This window comes from Gallinula chloropus, assembly GCF_964237585.1.
Source record: "Gallinula chloropus genome assembly, chromosome: 15".
Lineage (NCBI taxonomy): Eukaryota > Metazoa > Chordata > Aves > Gruiformes > Rallidae > Gallinula > Gallinula chloropus.
Genome location: NC_140100.1, coordinates 4,047,698 through 4,071,508, shown reverse-complemented (window position 1 = coordinate 4,071,508; position 23,811 = coordinate 4,047,698). Strand labels below are relative to the sequence as shown.

The following is a 23,811-nucleotide window of genomic DNA, read 5'->3' as shown; positions in this document are numbered from 1 at the left end:
TGGCCATAGGTCAAATTTCATCCGAAGGAAGCCTAAGGAACCCAGGCCAACTGAAACAAACCTTCAATCATCACATCTGACCAGAACCAGCCCCTGGCTCACAGAAGTCAATGCTCCCTGATTTAAGCCTGCCTCTGTCAGCAGGGAAGCAGTGCTCTGAGTTTGTTGCAACTCCACGAGCTTGGCCAAGCAGAGAAGTCAGGCCAACAGAGCTGGGCTGAGCAGGGAAGTTAGGGTGAATAATTCTCAAAGAGGAAGGATTAAATTCGCTTGCTGTACTGTTACCATCTCTTCACGCTCAAACATTGTCATCTATACCAACAATGCATCATGTAGCTTGGTCTTAAATTCTGTGAGATTAAAATTAACAAAAGCATTCTGCCTGTGGCAGGGGGGTTGGAACTCTATGATCCTTGGGGTCCCTTCCAACCCAGAACATTCTATGATTCACTTCAACACTTTCCAGCCAAAACAACTAATACTCTAAAGTTGTTTATTGCTGCAACAGGAACGATGCAGTGACCCAGCACTGGAAACGTTGGGGTTTTTTTGGTGCATTCAGCCCCTTGTTCCCACTCATGTGAGTAGGGGGGTGCAATCTTGGACTATTGTTTGTCAAAATTCACTGTTTCTGTAGTTTTTTTTCTCTCTGCCACTTTCCTTTAGCAGGTAGGCAGTGAACCAGGGGCGAGGAGTTCCTCAAGGCATTCCAGCCTAACAAATACTTTTCAAGAGAAGGGCCACAATACCTTCCCATCGTTTGAAACAGGCCAACTCCTGCTATGTTCAGAAGGGAAGGTCTGGTGAATGTAGCAAATACACTGACTGCAGGGGAAGCTAAGGACAGAAAGAAGTTAAAAACACAAAAAAAATCCACAGATAAGGGCAACACACATATACCAGGGTTATTTATGTTCAGCTAACAAGTATCTTGGGGAAGAAGAATAGTTAGCTTGTTCGTTTGTCAGAGGTCCCTGCTAATTGATTACTCTGTTCTAGTAAGACTCAGTCTGCCCTAAAGAAAAGCAGCCTTGCAAACATCATGGCTCTTTCTAAGCCTCTGCAGTTACCAGAAGTTCCATATTTGGACTCACCAATGTACCATCACAAACACAGGCAGTATTTAAAGCGGGTCTTTATTTTCTGAACAAACACAGAAGTAGCAGGTAAGTAGCGCAGCAGTTAAAAACACAGAAGCTCAACAGATCTGTCTTGTAGTATTTATTATTTCTCATTTTCAAAAATAAGTTCTAAACTGAGTGAAGAAAGCTTCCATCCTCCTTGAAGGGGGGAGGGGGTAGAACTAACTTTTGTTAACCTGAGGTCCTAGTATAAGGTATAGTCACCTGAGAAAAGATCAACACAGAAACCCACTTACAGGGAGCAGTAATGCCTATTCCTGATGCATACCATCAGAGCATACTTAGCAAAATATGACAACAGCATTCTACCTCTAATAACACAGTGAAGAAATAGCTTTTATCTTAGCTGTTATCAAGCTATATAGTGTAATCTCTTATTTCCAGACTTTTCCCAACAAGCTCTGACTGGCCTCTACAGGGTCTGCCAGTTTGCATGAGAGAACATTCACTTTCAGTCCCGTTCTCCAGCTGGGTGACAAAGTAACCTGTAAAAATAATCAAAATCTTGTTTTTATTGACATATAGCACTTCAGAATACCTTATTTTCAGGTATCACATAGCATGTTTAATTGACAGATTTGGCTATAGGTATTTTACATTATTTTATCCATGAGTACATAAATCTTACACTATATCCCTTTCACTACTGAAGTAAAACACCTTTTATCTTGGAAATAGAACCAAAGGGAGATGGGAGAGTAAGAACAGCTTTGCTAGGCAGGGCAAGTTTAAGAATGGGATTCAGTTTAGATTTGTCCTCCAGGCACATGAATCTAGTGTTGTTGTTTTAAGGAGAATTGCAGATTTTAGACATACCTAACCCATTATTTCCAAAAATACAGGTTACTGAGAAATGTAGCTAGGTAACCCCATATACCATATGATCTAGTACAAATAGTGACTGGGCCTTACTCATGCAGATATTGTTAACTTTATTCATTGTAAACCCACAGCCATAGAATCTGTGACAGTAAATCAGAGCCACATGTTTCTGAAATATCAGCTCCTTAATCAGTATTAGCTAAGAGCAGTTTGTGTCTTTTATAGTTTGCCTCATGGTGAAATTATGACAAAGACTATTTACTTGGAATATTCAGAATATGTACAAAAAAATAATCCTTATTTTAGAAAATTCAGTAGAACTGACATGGAATTTTTTGGTAATAAATATACTAACAAATGGGAAACAGCTACTCTTTTAAATTAACATGAAATACTAACTTTAAAATAAATCTTGCTTCGTTCCAGAAGAAGTTGCCATTTCAATGCAGTCTTCTTGTCTTCTGTTAGAGTGAGGAACTCACAGACCTGTTAGAACAACAGGGCATCACAAAACATCTCCACAACAAAATGATGATGAAAAGAGCAGTTTACACATTTTTACACATTTCTAAGCTGTATTTTTATCTTTTAACGTGGTGTTTGGTGCAATATACATACCAAGACAGCCAAATTAATCACAATAAATTGCAGAGCATTTGAAAAATCAAAATCGGAGAATTCCAACCATGTTGGGATTAAAAAAGTGTAAGTGAAGGCAGTATTCTGAATAGGGTATTCACTCTTATTTGACATGTTTCTTCTTATCAGCAGCTACTGACTTCTAACTTTTGAGTTGTCAAGAATCCAAGTGTGTGTACATCCACACACACACACAAAGAACACTTACGTGTATTTGTAACTTTCATCAGGTTTCACAGCTCAGATCAAATAAGAACAACCTAATTAATTTCTACTTACTGTGCAGCCTAATGTTTCCTCAGCTACAGTGTCAGACAGGTAGCAAGAATAAAGAGTGCCAGTGTGATCTGTCAGATCAATGAGTATGTCAAAGCTGGCAAAAGTTGACTTTGAATCTGAAGAGATGTCCCTGCAGAAAGTGCACGTGTTTGATGTTTCATTCACCAGAAAACGGCAGATTGAACTGAAACATAAGAAGATAATTAAAGCATATATGCAATTCCTCATTATGTGAAACTGTTTTCTAGACAGACTTCCCAAGAGACTTTTCCTCTTTAAAAAAACACCCAAAACACCCAACCAAAACACTTCCATCATCTAAAATCTTAAGTCTCTCTGAGACAAAGCGTCCTCTTTCTGTGCTCCTCTAAGACCAGGGAAAGCAAGCCCTTCATACAGCCAACTCCTCTTCATTGCTACTTCTGGAAGTCTACACACCAGATGTTCACATGGCATCCTCCAGAGGAGTTTTATTTCTTGTCTGGAACTGGACTAAAATGTTTTTCTGTCTAATTTGGGTCAAGGGAAGAAGGAGAAGGACTTTTTAATACAAATTTAAAACAGGCAGTTGCTTACCATCTGTTGCGAATAACTTTAGATGCATTATCATCAATGTCCAGTGTAGAAATGTAGCCATAAATAATGCCATAGATTGGTTCAAGTTTCCCATCACTCTGTAAAGCTTTTTCTTTCAGCTGTTCCACAGTATAAACATCAACTATAGACTCCACTGAAAGTATAAGAGACATGTTAAGTGTGTCTGAGAAAGAAACATCACAGAAGAGCAACAACAAAAAAGGATCTTGAGGTAATAAAAAGGAGAGGATCTAAAGCACCACAAAAGCTCCACATAGTTTCCTTTTGAAGCAGGGCTGTAATCTGGGGACAAAAACTAAAACAAAAGGGGAGTCAAATTAGGAAAATATTTAATATTTAATCTTTGTATCCCTCAAAATGAGTTTCTGACAAAAACTTTCCTCTCCGTTTTTCATACTTATTCAAGACAGAAAGAACAAACCAGAGAGGCTGCAAGTTGGTATAATCACCAACCCTGAAAACATGTAACTCATATTATAAGGGATAGCCCCAGTAGCAACACCCCAAACTTTAAGTGTTCAGCCAAGGTATATCTTAGTTTTGTTTCTATAAACACACAGAGCAAGAACTTGATATTTCAACTGCACTATGAAACTACACCACCCAATTAAATAAAATCAAAGGGTCTGGATCCATGCTTACAGCTAACGGCTTCTTTTGACTGCTCCTCCATTTTATCATGCCAAGCTCCTGATTGGGCACTCTCTTTTATGAAGCTGAAGAGAAAATTTGCTTCTGCTGTTTCTTGAAAACATATTTTAAAGTGTTATTAATATACATAGCATATACAAATAACAGCATAATTAAATTTTACAACTTTCTATTCTGGTAGCAACAACAAATTGGCTCTTGGAATTATCCAGAAGATGTTTTTCTCATTTTTGCTGTGACTGGTAGCCCTACGTGGAATAGATAAAGTCTGCTTAGGTAAATTAAAAACAACAACAACAACCAAACCAAACCAAAAAGGTGGCAGCCAAAAGCATTGGTCACTACACAACAGACAGAAGCAGGAAGCTTTGAGGCAAGCAGGCAGAAGTCATGTATTCTTTTATATAATGCTTACTAATGCCAGAGCAATACATCTACAGCTCTTACCTGGATTAGTTGTAATGATGGTTTTTGAGATCACGGTTGCAGTCATACAGTTCCTAAACTTGTCAAAATTTATTCTCACATCTGATGCAAATATTACTGTGGGGGAAAAAAATAGAACCCAACCCAGTTATTGTAGAATAAGTATCACAACAAGATACTTTAGTAAAAATGTAAAAACTGTACTATTATACCTGTTTCTCGTGGGATCCAACTCTGTGCAAGCTGGATAGATTCATTATCCCAACTAAACAGAAAAAGTTAAGGTGTCAAAACATTTTTCAAACAGCACTCAAATTGATTAGTAATCAAATATTAAATAATGTAGCTATAAATAAATTGGTCAAAGGGAACACAACTCCTTTAATATATGCAAATGAAATGCTATTAATTTTCAGCCATCCATGGATTCTTTATGTGGAGTCTAATACTGTCCCTACTTTATTCCACACCAAACAGGATAAAATAAGCAGCTGATAGATTGTTCAGACTGATTAAATGCAGAATATACCTGGAAAAATACTGTATGTATTTCAGAACTTTGTCGAAAGTAATTTCTAACTAAAGCAAAGCCCAGTTAAAATAATCGCTTATCAGCTGATCATCTTCTGTGGGAACAAGCTGATGGCTCACATGGCTAGGCCAGATGTTCAGCTGGCTTTACAACACTGAGAGCCTTTTAACAGTGAGATGAGACTAGTGTGAGGTCAGTGTATCCCTCAAAAATGGTAACTTGATGTTCAGGTCCCTTGATAAAATCTCATTAGTTCCTCCTAAGTTTGGATGGCAAGAATCCTGCCAAAGCACGGTCTTGTTCTGGTGGCTTGGGGTTTTTTTTCTTAATCCTTGGAAAAAGATTTAAGATACTTACTTTTCATCTAGCATTGCTCAGGCAACTCTCCACTGATGACCCCTGAAATACCCTCCCTACGATGCTGTTGCTCAAGGATTTCCTGAATCTGCCTCTACATACAGCACCATGACAGTGTAAAAGGGACTGCTTCAGGTAACCACAGTAACACCACCTCACCCCTGCTTCTGAGGCGTTCAGGCATCCAGCTCTGTATGACTACATGCTGAAACAATACTATCAGAGGTGCTGCTACAAATTCCCATTGGTGGCAGATCAAGGCCTAGAAAACTTCACACCATGGATGCTTGTTATTGTTCCTGTGTCTCCATTAACTGTGTTAAACATTACACTGAAAAATAACATGGTTTTGAACTCAGGCACAGAGTGCAACTTCTATCTAGGGAACAAAGGTCAACAAACCCCGTGCAAACTCATATCCACATACCCTTGCGAGGAGGTAAGTTTATTGAGCAAACTCTGGGCAAAATACAATTGTTCCTGTGTAAACAATTCACTATTTACCTGCATAAATAGTAAAGACACAGTTGTGCTTGTAAACAGGATACTGTTTGAAAATATGGCCAAAGTAGTGCCAAAATGTTTCTGTGCCATCTTAAACATTTTAAAATGATTTTAACCTATTTCCATTCCACTTGTTCATTCTGTTCAGCTGTAAAAAAAAAAATCAAGCATGCTCCTCTTTTTTCCCCTCTACTAGTTTGTGGAACAAATGTGCTGCCTTTGCAGCTGTTTTTAAAATGCCATTTCCTGAATTACTTCAAATTTCCACATAAAACAATGTAAGTCTTTGGAATTAAGCTTCATTTTGCCATTCATGAGCTAGCAGTCTCTGTCAGCAAGTCATAAAATGAGACAATATATATAAGGTCACTATAATGAATCTCTTCTTTAACCCTCTCTGTTCTGGGTACATTGCTGCCTCATCACAGTTGCCACCTAAATAACATTACATTGAAATTAAATTACAGTGTTATTACAGCATGTATTATAATTAATTTCTTCAACTACTCATGCATTGACTTATGTACTTTAGTGAATTAAAAATATTTTACCATACTATTGGAAAAGACATCTCTGTTTCATCATACAGCTTTACTTCACACCTCTGACCTTTTCTTTTGTCTGAAGTCGTAAAATACTTTGGCTCCCCAACCTTTAAGAAGAAAGAGCAGCAGTCACTTTTCACTACTAAGTGTTTAGGAAAATAAACATGATAATCTAGAAAACAGAAGAGCTAAAAAAAAGGAAGGGAAAACCTGCAGACCACTAAGAAAAAAAAACCTCATGCACACCACTCAAACTTTAACAACAATTTTAGTTCAGGATAAAGGGACATGGTTTATTTTATAAAAATCTGAGGTTTCAAAATTTCAAGTTATCTACAGCTCACACATGTATAATGTCAAAAAGGCGACTGATGTAAGACATTTCCATCACTTCAACTTCCCCCCTCATGTTGTTGATGAAACTCTCAAGGAGCTTGTACTGTTACTGGTACTCAGCTGAAGTGACTGCCAACCTAAACAAAACCAGTCATTCCTGCCCACTGTGTGTCCCAAAATCCAGTCATGCTTCATTCAATTAAAGTACCTGTAATACTATGAACACCCCCCACCCTCCCCTGCCCCAGTACTCCATTGTGGCTCCTTAACTTACTGACATCACAGCTGCAAGGACATTAAGGATTCTTCCATCGAGGCTTTTTCCATTTGCAATGATATCACCCAGTGAATAATAATCCTGAGGGTCCTTGACAGGCAGGTGCAACAGAGAAAGTAGTTTGGTGTCCATTTCATAACGTGAAGAGGTTTTGACCACAGAATGGTTTTCACTGAGCAATAATTTGTAGCAACTAGAAAGTATGAACGAAACAAGTAACATCATTCAACACATCACTCAACCAATAAATTAACATTGTAAAATGTTAATTCAGTTCACAGGAGAAAATAATTCTGTTTTTCCCTAAAGATATGGAAAAGTTTAAATAAATTTGTTCTAAAATTATTTTAAAAATTATATTCTTTACTCTTATACAATACTTACTGCTGTATACTTTATACCTATTTAGAATTGAAATGCTAGCAATGTACAATACGTATTTGTAAGTCTTTCAGCCCTTATCAATCGCTAAAAGTAAATTCTGAAATGTCTGTGATCCAGGTCATTGAGAGGTCTTGGCATTGTGACATAATAAATCATGTGTGACATAATCCAGTCAGATTGGATTTGGTAAGGTGCTTTCAAAAGCACCTTAATAACATTTATAATATTACTATATAATATTAGTAATATTTATAATATTATTGACCTCAGTAATACTTATAATGCACTGTTAGCAGGGGGAAATACAAAGTATTGAATACAGACTCCATAAATATATTTTACAAATACTTATAAAATCTATAGATTTAGAGATGAGCTCCCTTCCTTGGTGAAGTTCCTACCTGACCCTTCTACTACTTTCCATTTGGCCAGAAAGTAAATAGCGAGTATAAGTACTACAGCTATACATTTGCTATAATGCTTAGAATTGATCAGCAAGCAAGAGCATAAAACTTCAAGTTGCCAATTTAGTGTGCATATATTCAATATTCTTAGACCACCATCAAAAATATTAGAATATGACCAATTAGGAAAGAAACCCCAATAAAGGAACAAGTGTATGGGATATCTAAGATGTAGGTGTTAGACTAAGATAAGTTTTAATTTATCTAAATTATGACTTGCAATGCTGGTTTCAGGTACCAGCTCAAATAGTTTGCATTTTGGAGAGCATATTGAAAGACAACATATGTACATTGCATGCTACAAAAGGAATGACAACAGCTTCCCAAGTAAGTAACAAATAGCATTACCATGTGTCAAAATATCTTCTAGATAAACATGACCTGAATGGATTTTGGTAAGGGTAAACTGACTATAAACAGTTACCTCTGATTAAACACTTTGACAAAATCAATTCCATATCAAATAATTTCAGTAGACTTTACTCAAAGAATGAAATTTACTCTGTTTAGTCAAGAAGAGCATTACTTTATGACAAAATTCCAAAGACCATATGCTGAGAAATATATTCTCCTTTGGAATTATTTGACCATACACGGTTGAACACAGGGAGCAAGGTACAGCTACACAAGAAGATTAACTGCAAATACTTCTACCAATTGCATGCTTCTGCACTTGGCTGGCAAATAAAGCAAGTATTAACTTTGATCTTTCTGGAAAGAACTTCCACTCTATGCTTTAAATTTACCTAGGAGTTACAGGGTTGAATTTTTCTTCCTTTTCTCCTTCCTTTGACTGAACTAAAGGATTTTCAATTGTAACTAAAATAAAGCATTGATCAATAATGTTAGAAAACTGAACACAGATATTTATAAAGAGAGATGGCATTTAAAAAATATTGTTTTCAGAGTTGATATGGAAAAGTTACATTTAGTAACTACTGCTAAATGTTTTCATACTGAAAATCCTATCTGTCCAGACTTTATAGCCAAGGTCCCACAGGAGTGCTCAAGACATTTAATGGAAACAAATGATTTCTTCTACTCTTCATAGTCACAAATTCTATCCAAACACTCTGATCTAGCAACCATGGGCAACAAAGCCTTTCTGTTAACTGAGCAAGATAAAAGCACATACTATAAATAAATACACAATTTTTGTTGTGGGTTTATGAAAAGCCATAGTCAGATCTGTAATTAAATTAAGACAAAGAAAAACACCAAACTACTTCAGAGTTTGGTTTTTTTTTAATTTATCAGAACTGAATATCATGTAAGAATTTAGCTCGATTAACTGTAGGTAAGTTCTGGGTGGCTGCACTCAGTGGGTTTGTATCGGGTCGTTTTGTTGACATATTTACTGGTTTTGAATTTAAATCCTTGAACTCATTCCATTCCTCTTTATACTTAACATAACTGAACAATTTGTTTCCAATTAGAGTGTTTTCTGAGTCCTCAGAGAAAAATATAGTAAAACCACAAATACATAACACTGATTTACTGGAAAGAAACACATTCAAAAGGAACCATGTTAAGAATAAACTCCAGCTTACCACAGTCACCAACTCTAAAGCTTTCTGAAAGTGACCTAATGTATTCTTCTCTGCCCCACGAATTTACATTGATAAAGTAAGTTGGTGAATCACGAATAGTAAAACTGAAGGTGTATCTTTCGGACCCAATGTCTGCAAAAATAAACAGCGCTATTACAGTTCACACCACAGACTGATTTCCATGTAGAATATAGGTATAAAAAAACATTATTTTAATGTTTTCCTAGCTTTTTGTCATAAATTTACCCCCGGTAATCTGGTGGGTACCACTAGAGGTCAGCAGACTGTTCAGTAAACGCACTGGTGTTCATGAATGGGGATGGCTACAACACACGCCGCAGCCGTACCTGTACCACCCCACCCGCCTTCACACACCGCGTAGCTTTAGGCAGCACCATATAAACCTACAGATCTAACGCGTGAAGCAATCCTATGAACAAGAATACACCCTAGCCCAAATTCTGTAGCAGGCAGGCTGTCTTTAGATGGCTGTGCCCATGGAAGAGAGCACTGCGATGAGGTGTAAGGCACTATGACTGTTCAGAGAGTACCAAGGGCTTTAACTGCATCAAGGAAAGTGTTTCCAGCTCTACAGGAAGCTTGCGGTCAAGAGGGTATCAGTGTTGGAAACACTGCTCTCCCTTCCCTTACAGCTAATTAACAAAGCTTTCCATAGATTGCACAGCTTTATGCAAGATGTTATTTTGAAATTCTCAATGCAAACTGTATAGTGATCTGATAGAGCAAGCAGAATCTGGCTGTGGTACTATGGGGACATAAATAGGAACACCCCGTTTCTAGACTAAGAATTGTTTCTGGTGATGGTGACTGCCTTCTAAAAATTCACAGCAACACCAACAGAATAGCAGAGCACCTCACACACAGCTGGAATGGCTCTGGGATGGGAGATGCTTCCTAACAGCATCCCTATCAACCTTAAGCTGTAGATACATTATTTCAATTTCCAACTAATGCTGTATTACCAATAGATTATCCCCATTTTTTCTCTAGGAATATACAATAAGGTGAAGCTGGAGCTACTCACGCCAGAAATTAGCTGTTTCACTTCTCAAAACTCCTCTTTAACATTGGTTTAGGAGTGAGTTATTAGGAAGGGACCAAAATCAACTCCAGCAGTATTTATATAATAGTAGGTTCATATTGGTACCATCTTCATACCCTGAAACACTTCCATAATGGAGTTTTTCCAAACAAATTGTAATTGATAATATTTAGCCAAACTAATGCTGCTCTTTCATCTCAACTCTCAAATACACCCAATTACTTTTTTCACATTTTTATTCTATATATATATTACACTAAGTCTGCTTATAATTTAAATACTGATTTCAGTTATATATGCCAAATTATATTGTATAAGAAAATGAAGTAAGAACAGTTAAAAGGGACTGTACTTTTTCTGTCTGGAAAGCCTCTGACATCTGTTTTCCCAATAACCACACCGATTACATTCTAAAAAATAAAAAGATTATAGAATACAAGTATTAAACACAGATGTATATGATGAATTTGATTTCATGGACTTGTACTCTACTGATGATAATAAACATATTTCTGACTTGTAATCATTTTAATCTATTTATTCCACAGTACCATATGAAGGAAAGACTAAAACATAAACATACACTTTTACTTTAAGAAAAAGAGTGACTAACAAATATTTTTTTTTAAAAAAACACATCTGTTTCTGTTTGTAAAGACAATGGGAAGACAGAAGTTCACCCAAAGCATTCACAATTTTGGCTATTCTACAGCAATCTCTCCTCAGGTAGGCAGCAATATTGTTGTGTCATGCTCTCTTCACAGCTCTCAGATCTCCTTAAATGCACCATGAAAAGTCTGGACAGGATTTATTTTACAGTTAAGCATCCAAGGTTTCCCCTGCTGTCAGCACCAAGATACGCACACGTATGTACATCCATCCCCAGGGAAAGCCATTTATCCTATCCTCATCTAAGCAACATAAATTTCTACAGGTGTCTCTTTCTTGCTGGCCTCCTCTCAACTGACTACAAAAGGAGCTCAGGCAATTAACTTGTTTCATTATTCAAAACAACATTAATCTTATTTTGCTTTTCTAAACCTTTATTTACTGTGCAAAAGCACCCCAATCTAAACTGCCAAACAGAACAACTAGGAAGATATAGATAGACATATATAAAAAAATCATATAAAGTTGGGGGGGGTGAGAGAGTGTTGGGGGGGTTGTTGTGGGGTTTTGTTTGTTTGTTGTTTTTAAAAGGTCCTTCTCAGTGTGAAGGGAAAATATTGCAGTGGTAATCAGGGAACTTAAGAGGTAAGCAATCAAAGTTGGTGTGGTAACAGGGACAGGGAGGGGAGACTGACATTGCAATCCTGCAAGGGTTCTTCCAGAGCACACCCCTTCTCTTCCACTTCACACGTGCACTTACTTCCCTGCAGTATCGCCTTTCTCCTTCAGGCAGGGGAACTACAGCAGTCAGCTCTCAAGGAGCAACATAACAATTTAGGAATCACATGGGCTGAATTTTGCGCCTATTCCCAACGCAATGCAACCTGACTGCACTGTAACGACACTGATGTGCTCAAAAACCAGATCTCATGTTCCCAGTTTATTCTGAATCACTAGATGGAGCAAGGTAACTGTCTTATCCTACACTGATGGGCATGAACTCATTAAGAGGACGTTATGTGTATAGCAGTGTGATATCCTAGTTCTCCCAGTCTTTCTAATAGAGTATTTTCTATCTGTCCACAACATGTAGTGATTTAGATTGGGATTTTATTTTTTTACCTTAAAAAACACATTTTAATTAAATCAGAGTACAACATACTCTGGATCTCGCCATCCATCAAAAGAACTGCGATTTGGGATGGCTCTTCACACGATTTAAGCTGACACAAATCTGCTGTTTCCAAAAGAGATCTCCCCCTGCCCCTGCTGCGAATATATTCACCTCAGCACTAAGCCTGCAGAGCAAGCTGACAGAAGGAAGTGATCTGCCTGGAAACAATGCAGAGGAGGCATGGGGGAAACAAGGGTAGAAAAACTTCCAGAGATCATTTCCTTGATCAGCTTATTGAGCAACTACAGAGGCACTAGTTTCACCAAAAGAGGAGGAGCGGAACTGCCTGCAATGAGGAAGCGGCTGTACTGCCTTTTCTGGCAGAGCCATTGCTTGTGGCTGCTCAACCAAATCACAGGACTCCAGCATTAAGGCATTTTAAGTCTCTTAGGCTTTAGTCTACTTTGCTTTTAGAAAACTGAATTGCAAAGTAAAAAACAAGGACATTTTGGTAGGTTGAATGATGTGTGCTCAGCTGTTTTAACCTCCCAAGCTTTTACCAAGCATTCTATCATGAGATATTAGTGAAATACCTTTATATAACAATATTTCTTTACTATGGGTTACTATACCTTCTTAATTGCAATACTCAAGATGAGTTTAATTTGCAAAACAAAAGCTTTTAACTTAGTGGATCAATGTATTTGGGAGTAACCCCGAATGACAGATTAAGTTAGTTTGGATGGAGACTCAAAGTTTATAAAAAGAATATACAACACCACTGTGAGGGCATATAAAACTCTCTCTCCTAGTTCATGCCTTTTCTGTGATTTCTCTTTGATTGGTTTAAAATAAATTAGAAAAGAAAAAAAAAAAGGGCTTGTGTCTCTCCCAAATAAAAAGATGCCAGAAGAAGAAAACTTGTTTCCACTCTCAAGGCTTGAGGACTCCATGGGACACAGAGCTCTGCAGGCAGTGCATCTGCATGAAGCTGGGGGGAGATGGGGCTGTAACACCCACCACAGCTCCCAGTGCAGCCACATGGAAACGCTGCCTCTGTTTTGTTCTCTAGGCTCTGACTCCCAGCAGCACTGAACATGCAGGAGACACGTTACCACTCATGGGCTACACATTTAAGGGTGGCCGATACTGCAACAGAGACAATATCATAGCCTTCTCCCTCTCATATCAAAGCATAGTCTTGGAGAGCAAAGAATGAAAAACTGTGCCTTCCCCCCCCAAAAAAAAAATCCTATTTTTTTAAACCATCTAAAAACAGAAACAGAAAAACACTGAGTTTTACAGTGCACTCCTCCGATCAGCTCTTACTCCAGTGATGGTAGTCCTCAATCATGCCAGGACAACAAAAGTCTTCATACTCAAACATCTGTATGAATCTACCAAGGACAAAGCTTTGCTGTTTGTTAAGCCTGCTTTTTGCTTCATCCTACTCCCCTGCACTCCCGCAAGCAAAATTCTTAGCTCCTCATAAACTGACAACCACAAAACCTGCTTTTTGTTCTAAAAAATACAGAAACAATCCTATCTGACATATAATTGTGAGGGTTTTATCCAGTTAAGGCCCCATACTGTTCAAAAAGAGCTTTGTTTGAATAATTCAAGACTAAGTTATTTAGCTCAGAGGGATTGAGCACACAAGTGAAGACTGCAGGATTGGGCCTCACGTTCATAGTTTGAAGTGAAAGACTATTGTAGATTACAGATGTATTGTGACCACATAATGCTGACTCTGTACATCTCTTTACTAATTCAGCATCCATTTAAAACATTACAAAGAAGCCTCTGATACTTTCAGACATTGAATTGTCCAGTCAATATCTACAGTTGTGGTATCCACATACGATGGACAACAGCAGCATCAATTTTCATTTTGCTGGTTTATACACAAAGAAGGTAAGGTACTTTATATCTAACAATTACACTAATTCTATCAGTATCTAAATACATGTCAATTACATAATTTTGCAGTAATATAATACAGTCATATACTATTTCATTTGAGAACAAAAGTACTATGTCTATGAGACTTACAGGACGAGCAAGATTTGGATGCAGATCTGAAAGTGCAACAAAGTCCTGTGTTGAACTAGAATAAGCCATTCTTTATCTGAAACTTGAGAAAAATAATTTAGATATAAAAATCTAAACAAATTGCTTAAAACTATTCATAGTGAGAATAACAAGTTATTTTTTAACACAAATGTTTTGACCTAAATAGCATCTGTTTTCAATAAGCAGCATTTCAAGCCATCTGAAGTAGACAATTCCTTGTTGTTTCTATTTGGCAATGTAAGTTATGAATTTTACTATAACTACCCTACCTGTGCTTCTCAAATAAAGGTCTGTTATTGTTATTTATTTATCTGATATGAAATTACTCCATTAGCACCAGCCTCTGAAAAACATTTACCCTCCTGCTGTCTGGGAAGTCCAACTGAATTTAATGAGGCAGTTCATATATAAAAGGCCATTTACATGAGAGGAGAGGAGAGTGTTGGGTTCCAAGCAACCTTCATCAAGGTTTTGGACTTAATATTAAACTACTTTAAAATGCAGGTTCATGACTTTCTTGAAGTAGAAACGCTTTGAATTTATTAATTTTTAATTTTTTTAATCAGTTGTTCTCAGACTGCCAACATAGCATTACTGCTCATCTGTGTGAGCTACTGCACACTCAGGTCCTCTCTGTTGATGCCAATCGGGCCATGGACGCTTTGTTAGCCCATCTGAATGCCTCTTATTATTTCATGGTTACCCTCAGAAACATTATTGATATTTAGCAAATATATGTCAGATTCCAGGGTTGGGGGTTTTTTGGAAAATAAACCATCAAGTTGTCCAAATCCTAATCACCTTTAATGTGACAGAAGTGCTGACATTTTTCAGAGGACTCCTGTTCAAACTTTTGTTATAAAGTCCTGAATAGCTTTTAGGTCTTTATACCTGGCACCTTCTGTGAGAATTGTTAACCATTTCATTGTATAATGATCTGTTGAACACACTAGAAGAGAGATAGACATAGACAGTCTACACTTAAAAAAAAAAAACCCAGCCTGATATCTGCCAACAAAGTGATTTTTCTAAGAGAATTTCAAACTAAATTCTCACAGAAAGATCTCAAATTTACCTTACAAAAACTACTGAACAGAGGGGCCCTCAAACCTATTCCCATCACATTATATGGAAGAATTCACATTAACTTATGTAGGAGAGTCACCTCAGCTGTCCACCCAAAGCATGCGAATATTCGTGCCTCAAAATAAGTTAAATATTGTTAAATGACATACCTCACACCACAGCCAAAACGGGTTAACAAAAACAGCATAGGAGCAGATGCATGAGAGAAGAATTAGAGAGGCAATTTAGGATTTAAAATGCTGACAGGAGAAGCTGCTGTTGCCCCCCTCTCACACACACCCTCAGATGCAGGGGCTGAGCCCTGCGGACAGCTGAGGGAACCTTCTCTTGCCACCACCAAAGATCAGATTTTCTGAGAGAAAGAGCAAGGTGGAAATGACAATAAATTGCAATATGAAGCCTTTGGCACTGCCACCCTATCCCAAACTGGCGTTTGGCACCAGACGGACTTACACCCCTCAAAGTCCAGTCAGGCTCTACATTGCAAAGAGATTTTTCTTGCATGAGCCCGTCACTGTCCTCATTGCCTGAGCACACAGGGCAACCATCCCACACAGGCAGGCAGGAGCTCTTACCACAGATCCAGCTATGACCAAGGGGTCTCAAGATCAGATCAGCCAGAATGAGAAGGGAGCACCCTGAAAGGAAGGTGTGAGGTGCTCAGGACGGGGAGACAAAATGGCGGCAAGCGCCGTGGGCGGGAAAAGGACTCCACACCCTCTCGCTGTGTGTGACCTTCCTTCAAGGGCAGAGGAGTGGGCATGAGGGGGAGGAGGGTGAGGGTAGCCTTGGCTCCACACAGCGGGCATCAGCCATGGCCTTGGGGGTTGGAGAACGGGTGCCACAAACCAAAACAAACCAGGCAGAAATTCAGAGTCCTGGGGCTTTCGCAGACATGCGGAAGGGCACTCAGAGCACGGCACTGCCAGCTTCAGGGTCAGTCAACTCCCTATCAGGTCCAGAGCTCAGGCTTCAGAGCTCGGGTTTCACTTTTTGCAGGTCGGTGGGGCTTTACCGGAGTCTCTCACCCTGTCACTCCCTCTGGGGCAGAAGCTTCACCCCGACATACACCAGGTTTCCCAGGCAGGATGTTAATTTGATTGTGTCTTTTTCTCACTGTTCTAACAAAAATTTCTGTATTTCCTTGCAGTGCTATTCCATAGCAGGCCCTGGATGATTTTCAGTAACAAATAAACAACAAGATTGCAAGCAGGTCCCAAGTCCCTGGATTTAAAACCAACAAAGGACCAATCCAACAGGAGTCTAAAGTCAGGCTTATTCTGCTAAACTTACAAATGCACAACACACCAGCAAGATAAAGAAAATTTCAGATAGCTTTGGAGGAACTATTCCCTATGTTGCAAGTTTGGGTATTTTTTTTTCTGTGGTAGCTCTAAGGGGAAAAAAAATTGCAGCCTGTAGTTTATAAATGAATTAAAATTTATGGTTTAAGATACCATTTGTATTGATTTGCCCACAGAGCTCCTGGATTTTCAGGTCCTGCAGAAGACTGGTGCAAGGCATTTTGCCCATTTATATTGCATATAAAATTATTTTTTGTAAAAATCGATATTGTTCACTTCTGTATCATAAAATTTTTTACTCTTGATGAGTAATTTTATGACCTCAAGGTCATGGCTATTGAAGTTTTTAGTGTAGCCTGACAAATTCTCTGTGTTGACTCTGTATTACAGGATCTTTCATTTCTTCAATTAAACAGCTGAAAATGGATACCACCTGTGCTCTCATATTTATCGTGTCACTAAAGTCCATGATAATTACACCGTGCTGATGACAAACAGCATGCCAGAGAACTGACAGCCTGGCTAGGGTGGGCTTTTTTAGGTCACCTTTTATATATACAGTATGATCCATTGATGTAACTTTGTTCTGTAGGTGTGAAGTCTCCTGAAAATAGGCTGAGATAATCTTTTGTAAGTTCCATTGCTTGAGTTACCCCAAGGTAATGAACAAGCAGAAGATAACAAAAGTGGTGATTGAATCCTAACTGAATGGGAAGGAGAACTTGTACACTAGCTGGAAAGTGCTGGCAAAGGTACAGGTCTCATTCTTACCACCATGACTGCAAGGTAAACAAGGGAGGAAAAAACCCACAAACAAAAAAAACCCTGAAATGAGATCTGCAGGGTCTTCACCACTGCAGAGGGTGATAAAAGCAGGAGTGCAGACCTCGGGCTGGGAGGTATTGATCTTGTCTAATATCTAAGGAAGGTTTTGGTGGGACGTAAGCAGCTGGTGCCCAGAACAGTCACCACTTTCGTTAAGTTTCATCCAGGTTAAGCTGCTTTTTTCTCACAGGCACACAGGGCAGGTGAAACCCAACGCTACCGGTGTCCCCAGCCCAGAGCCGCAGGCTTTGTTTTGTTTCAAAGCCACCAGAACAAGGATGCTGTTGTGCTGCTCCTCCGCATCTCCACAGCCTCAGCAGGCGTCTAATGATCTGGTGGGTTTGCTTTGTGGTTTAGTTCCACTTCCATTTTCAATTCACCTACGTTTTGTAAAAAAGCTGCTCTTTACTTTCCCATGACAGCTCCTGCGAGGAAGATGTTATCAGGGCCATCATGAAGGGATGCACTGATCTGGCCACAGGCACAAAGGCAGCGGACGTGAGACCAGAGTTATTTCCCCAGAAGACATGATTAGACACTGAGAATCTAACTTGCAGCTACTGAGACGAGAATTCCTTTCTTTGACATACCTGTCTCACAGCGATGCTGTGGCCTCTGTCTTTTGTCCAGCACGTGACACAAGCCTGGACAGTCAGCGATTCAGACTCCTGTAGGTTACTGTAAACAAATGGCATCTTTATTAGTGCTTGTAATAAACAAATGTTTAACCTGAACATCTCCTGCTGATTTACAATGTCAGCTGATTCTCCAAGTTAAAAATTTGTAGTACAAATAATGAAGGGAACCTGAAAAAACAAGTTACTTCACTTGTACTGTGCTTTGCTGAAGTTTTCCTCCTCAACTGATGTCAATTTGGTCTCTAAAAGAAATCAGCATCACGATCTCCCTTTGACAACTAGATAAACAGGTGCAGGAGGAAGACCAGAAGCAGTTTCCTGAGGGTCACACACCACATGAGGATCTGCTTCAGTACAAGCACCAGCCCCTGCAAGAGTGCAGCAATATGAAATCAGTATTTTCCTGATTTAGTGCTCAATTCCTGAAAGGTCTGAGTGATTTTAACTCTCCAGCACTTCAGTGACACTCTGCCAGACTCAGTCTGTGATTAGCAAAGGCTTCCCATACATAGCTGCAAATTGCATGGTCCCTGCTAATTAGCCCTTCATGAATGGATTTATTTAAATTACACTCATTGGCATGGTCAAAGAGTGCAAATGCCATTTTGTAATTCACTTAGCAATTTGTTACATGAGGATCAGGACCGTCTGCATGCTGGGAAAGCTTAGTCCCCATCCAGCAATAGCAGGGACATTTCAGAAATCATCTTCAAAGCTAGAGCAATATAAAAATATTTGCTCTGTGAGTTTGAAGCTGCCCACAGCGTTTACCGAGTGGGCTCATTGAATATTTATACATTCTTAAGACCAAAAGAATCTGTAAAATGAAAAGGGCAGACCTGTAATTTTACGTAATTGGCCTGACTGAATGCGTTAAAAGCAGCAAATTATTAAAGGTATTCACTCTTCAGTGGCTTTGGCTGATACCTGAACTGGCTGAGAATCAGAAGTGCTGATGGAGTAATAATGGACACCCTTAGCTGAAGTAATGCAGGTGCTGATGCAGCCAACAGGTGCTCAGTGTGTTGAGGGATATTTAATCTGAATTTCTCCCCATTACTGCAGTGAGTCATTGTTCATCTCTTGCTTTGCTCCACATCTCCCCCATTCTGGTCCCCAGCACTGGAGTCATCCCAGTGCTATTTCAGTGGGATTTCCCAGTCTGTGCAGAACTGACCTCTCATAGCATGGGAAAAACACAGAAATCTGAAGTTTTATTTTAAAATTGAAGTTAACATGAACTGTGGCTAGTTCCCACCTAATCTGTCCTAATTCTGCCTTCTTTGGTCCAGGGAAGATACTGAGACCTGAGGCTGGTGCATCTGGCACGAGCACACAGCTCAGACACTGAACATGCGCATGAGCAAATGGAACCAGCCGTCAAGGGCTCAGGTGGGGGTGCCAACTTCTACACAAGGAAAGGCCTATTGCTGGCAAAGAAGAAAAGCCTTTCTTCAGGTGCAAAGCTATGTGGAGCATGGAAGTGCTGCTCTTCCCAGCTGTCCAGGAAGGACACTGTTTTGAAGCAACAGCTGCTCTCAAGACAACAAAGTCTCCCCGTTCCGACGAATTCACATGAAACCACATAAAAACTAGACCCAGACTTCCTCACAGGCAGGGAGCAAATGGCATCTGCAGGGTCCAACTGCAGCAAGCACGGCATTTCTGCAGCAGTCCCTGCTGAGGGAAAGCAGTGTCCTTGCTCTCCAAGGCAGGGCCTGGATGCCCGTTCATCAGCAAGCTCAATTTATAACTATTTCAACGCTAATTAATCCCTCCTGCAACGTTTGCGCAAGGGTGGAGCGGAAACATCACGCAACACAGGCAAGGGGGAAGCAAGCCGCCGGCGCCAGCCCGTCCCCTGAAAGGAGCTCACTTCAGGTGGCCATTGCAGAAGGCTAGTGAAAAATAAACACCACAGCTGAAATCCAAGACCTTCTGGATACTAAGTGGTTGGTATACTTTCAGCTGGTAGTTTGTAAATAAATATATCCCAGAATTAATCCTTCTGTGTCTTTTTTTTAATAGCAAAAAGGCAGAATAAGACGTCCCTGCAGGAATTCGCTGCCTGAAAACACTGACAAGTCTTTTTTCTTCAATTCTCCCTGTCCACGCAGTGATACTCTACCTTTCTTTTGTGAAGATCAGGCTTTGGTTACCCCAGACAGCCCTCAGCCTGTTTTTAGCTTGCCTGAAACCACAGAGGTGGAAAGAGCCTCTTTTTAGAGCCTCCAAATGCCATATGAGCATTTGGGCTGCAGAGAGAAACTTCTCCTGCACATTATTCCAAAATAATTTAAGTGATCTCAGAGAAATTGCTTGGATTTTCATCACTTTCCCCAAGACTAGAATTTCCTCCTCCCTCTCTGAGCAAACAAATGAAGAATATTTTCCAACAAAACATCATGAATTGAAAAATACAACAATTAAAAATAGTTTTAGTGACAGCTTCCTGACACTGGGGAAGAATGCTTTGGGGTGGGGGGGGAGGGGAAAGAAGATATTTAGCATTGGTTGGCAGCCATTCAAACACATTTTCAGCTATTCAAATCAACAAAACCAAAACCAGATAAATTATATCTGGATTTCAGTTTGAGACACGTGATACTGAACACCACCAATTCGGATGCTCAGGAGAAGCGTTCTTCCAGCGATAAAACTGGGGGAAACCCTTCCAACCTTCAGTTGCTCCAGTTTCCAGCCAAGCCTAAAACTCAATCCCTGCGTAAGAAGTTCATAAGGAGCAGAACTTGGGATGTAATTCTCAAAGACACACGGGGATGTCTGTAAAAGAAAACTGGGATCTTAGAGTAAATAATTATTTCATTTCCCCACCACCACAGAGCTCAGTCACAGAGCACCAGTGAAATCCAAACGACCCGTCCAAGCTAAACTTTCCAGCAAAAGTTTACCTTTGATCTCCTGGCTGAGTGCTTGGCCCTGGCGCGGCAGTGGCAAGGCTCCCATCGCCTCCCAGAGCCAGGACCACATCCAGCCCCTTCCTAGGTAATCATGTGTCAACATTTCCACCGTACGCCTGGCCGCCTGTCAGCCAGCTCTTTAGAAAGCTCCTGCAGGCTGACGCTGGCTTTTTAAAGTTTTTATCCATTAGAAAAACAAAACCTCCCCTCCCAAAGCCTGTCCAGAGTGCAAAGGTACGAGACCCGATCAAAACAGGACTCTATCAAGAAATTTTCCCTTAAGAAAATGAACGCTAGAGGTCAATCTAACAACTTGTCCCGGAAATATATATCCCTGGAATCAACTATTACAGACTTCTTCTGTGTACTGTACACCTCTCTAACTACATCCAGATTCCCTGGCTTGGCAACACACTTCATATCTAACAAGAGTTTCTTCTATCCTTTTGAATTTGTTCTTGTCTTGCTATACATTACTATTTCCTTTTCTGGAGCTGGCCTGTATGATCGCCGTCCCGATTCACGTGGCTGGCTAATGTACTTAACTACCCATTTATGAACTGGAAGGGGAAATTGGCACTTGCGTGTAAATACTGGAGGCCAAATGTGTCCCTGATGTAACTCCGCCGCAGTCAGTTGAGTTAGATTAAAGATGAGTGCAGAAACAGAGGAGCAGCCATTGCCATGCAGATGAAAGCCTAACTCAGGATCTTGCGTCTCGTGGATAAATCCATGGTTTCAAAGAGGCAGCAGGGAGCCAGTGGAGAACTAGGATGTGAGTGATGGGTTTGCAACTTCCAGCCTTGCAGTTCTGACTCCTTTCCATAGCATCTTCCATCTAATAGCAACAGGGATGACTTCATTACCTGCACACCCGACTTTGTTTCATCTTCTGCACTCATGTTGTGGAGGACCTTTTAGCTACAAACTCCCACAGACTTCATGCATAACAAAAACGAAGTATTGGGTTGTTTTTTTTTTTTTTTTTATTATTCTTCAATGACCAGTCTTTCCATTTCAGTGATTTTCTCTACTCCTCTTCCCTTAACATAAGTAGGATTTAGCCCTGCCAGCCTGCTTCAGCTTCCCTACTGCAACCTTCTTCAGCAAATCCCCAGCTCCTCTTTTATAAGGCTCCCATCTCAGCCAAACTCGATGGAGATCCAGGAGGAGCGGAGGCTTTGCTGACACGGAGGTTGCCTCCACCTGGAAAGCCAAGGGAGATTCAAGGCACAAAAGTCAAGTGCAGACCCAGCAAAGAGTGTGTTCAAGCACAAAGTTTCTCCCAGGGAGTCACCGGCATCGCTCGTGTGCTTCGCGCTGAGCACATGTGTGAGTGCTTTGCTGAACCCAGGCCAAAACACAGTTCTTCTTTATGAATGTGGGCCAGATCCTCTAGCGCTGAATAACACCGATGAGTAACATTGATTCACACAAGTGGTCTCTGTGGAGAAGGGCTGCCAAGTCCTGGCCCTGTAGGATTTTTTCTTTAGCGAGCAGCCAGAGCAGAGCTCCATATGGCAGCGCCGACTCCTCACTCAGCAGCTTGTCTGCTGCCAGCTCCTCGGTGCAAATGGCCCAGCAAGGCAGAAACGTTCCAGCTTAACCTTCCTGTTAGTTACCTTTAAAAAACAACAGATAAATTCCTTAAAATTCTTCCAGGGAGTTTCTTCACGCTGTGGCTGTATGACCGTGGTGGTTCTGGCTGTGGCTGGTGATGCTTTTCCAGGGCAGTTGCTCACCTGTGGCAGCACCCAAGTCATTCAGAGGCAGAAGCATCTCCTAGGGCATGGCCAAAAGGTGTCCAGATCCTTAGGGGCCTGGCACATCCTGAGACTGCCCCAGAAGTGATGGGCTAGCCAGTAAACCCCTTACACACCACTACATACAACCTGACCCTAATGTGGAGCTTTAGCTTGTGCAGAAATGTCTCTCTGCTCACCCTCCCCAGTTAATGCATGCACAGGAGACATTTAGGAGGGCTACAAGAGCAGTTAGATACAGAGATGGATGTCTTGTGCCACCATGCTGCTGTCGTGCATTAACTCCCTTGCTCCAAGACAGTCAAAACTGGGCAGACCTGGACAGACCTCCTTCCTCATTAACCTCCCTTGCAGCTTGTCCACAGAACCTGGGGACTCTTAATGCCTTGCCTTGGTAGTTTTTCTTCCATGCACAGGAAAGATGCAATCCTCTTCATCCCCAGGTGCTGCCATTCATCCCCTCCCCCTTGGGAGTCAGTGCAGCCAAAACTTGGGTACACCCAGAGGCTCTTCCCGTAGGCTGACAGCAGCAACAACAGCAAGAAACCCCTTGTCACAGCAGAGACACAGCTCAGGGTCCTTGACAGCCCCAGTGCCAGCTGCACAAGGACCCTACTCGAGCCTCCCAGCACTGGAGACCCCACAGCAGAAAGCAGCAGCTGTCCATCAGGGTCCCACGAGCATCCCATGCTGCTGCCATCCTTCACCATCCCCTCTTTGGATGCAGTTCCTAGCCAGCAAAGATCTGAAGGGAGCTAACACTTCGCAAAGGTCTCCAAAGATACCTGTTACAGCACTTAAGAGATGTAGCTGCCAGCAAGGACTGGCAGCAGTTGATGGAGAGCACAGCCATCTCCCATCCCTCACCACCAGCAGACACCCCCCACCGCATCTGGCACAGCCCTGTGTG

At 40.5% G+C, this 23,811-nt stretch overlaps 1 protein-coding gene across 1 annotated transcript; it reads right to left on the bottom strand.

Annotated features, from left to right (window-relative positions):
* Window positions 1-1,516: 1,516 nt before the first annotated feature.
* Window positions 1,517-14,412, bottom strand: MEIOB (meiosis specific with OB-fold; the record flags this gene model as incomplete). The annotated part of the gene is made up of 13 exons (XM_084270927.1): window positions 1,517-1,627; window positions 2,364-2,450; window positions 2,883-3,066; window positions 3,459-3,612; window positions 4,122-4,223; window positions 4,578-4,673; window positions 4,769-4,821; window positions 6,501-6,601; window positions 7,105-7,300; window positions 8,702-8,774; window positions 9,506-9,637; window positions 10,921-10,978; window positions 14,344-14,412. 13 exons carry the CDS (start codon window positions 14,410-14,412, stop codon window positions 1,517-1,519), a joined length of 1,416 nt encoding a protein of 471 aa, XP_084127053.1.
* Between the last annotated feature and the right edge of the window lie 9,399 nt (window positions 14,413-23,811).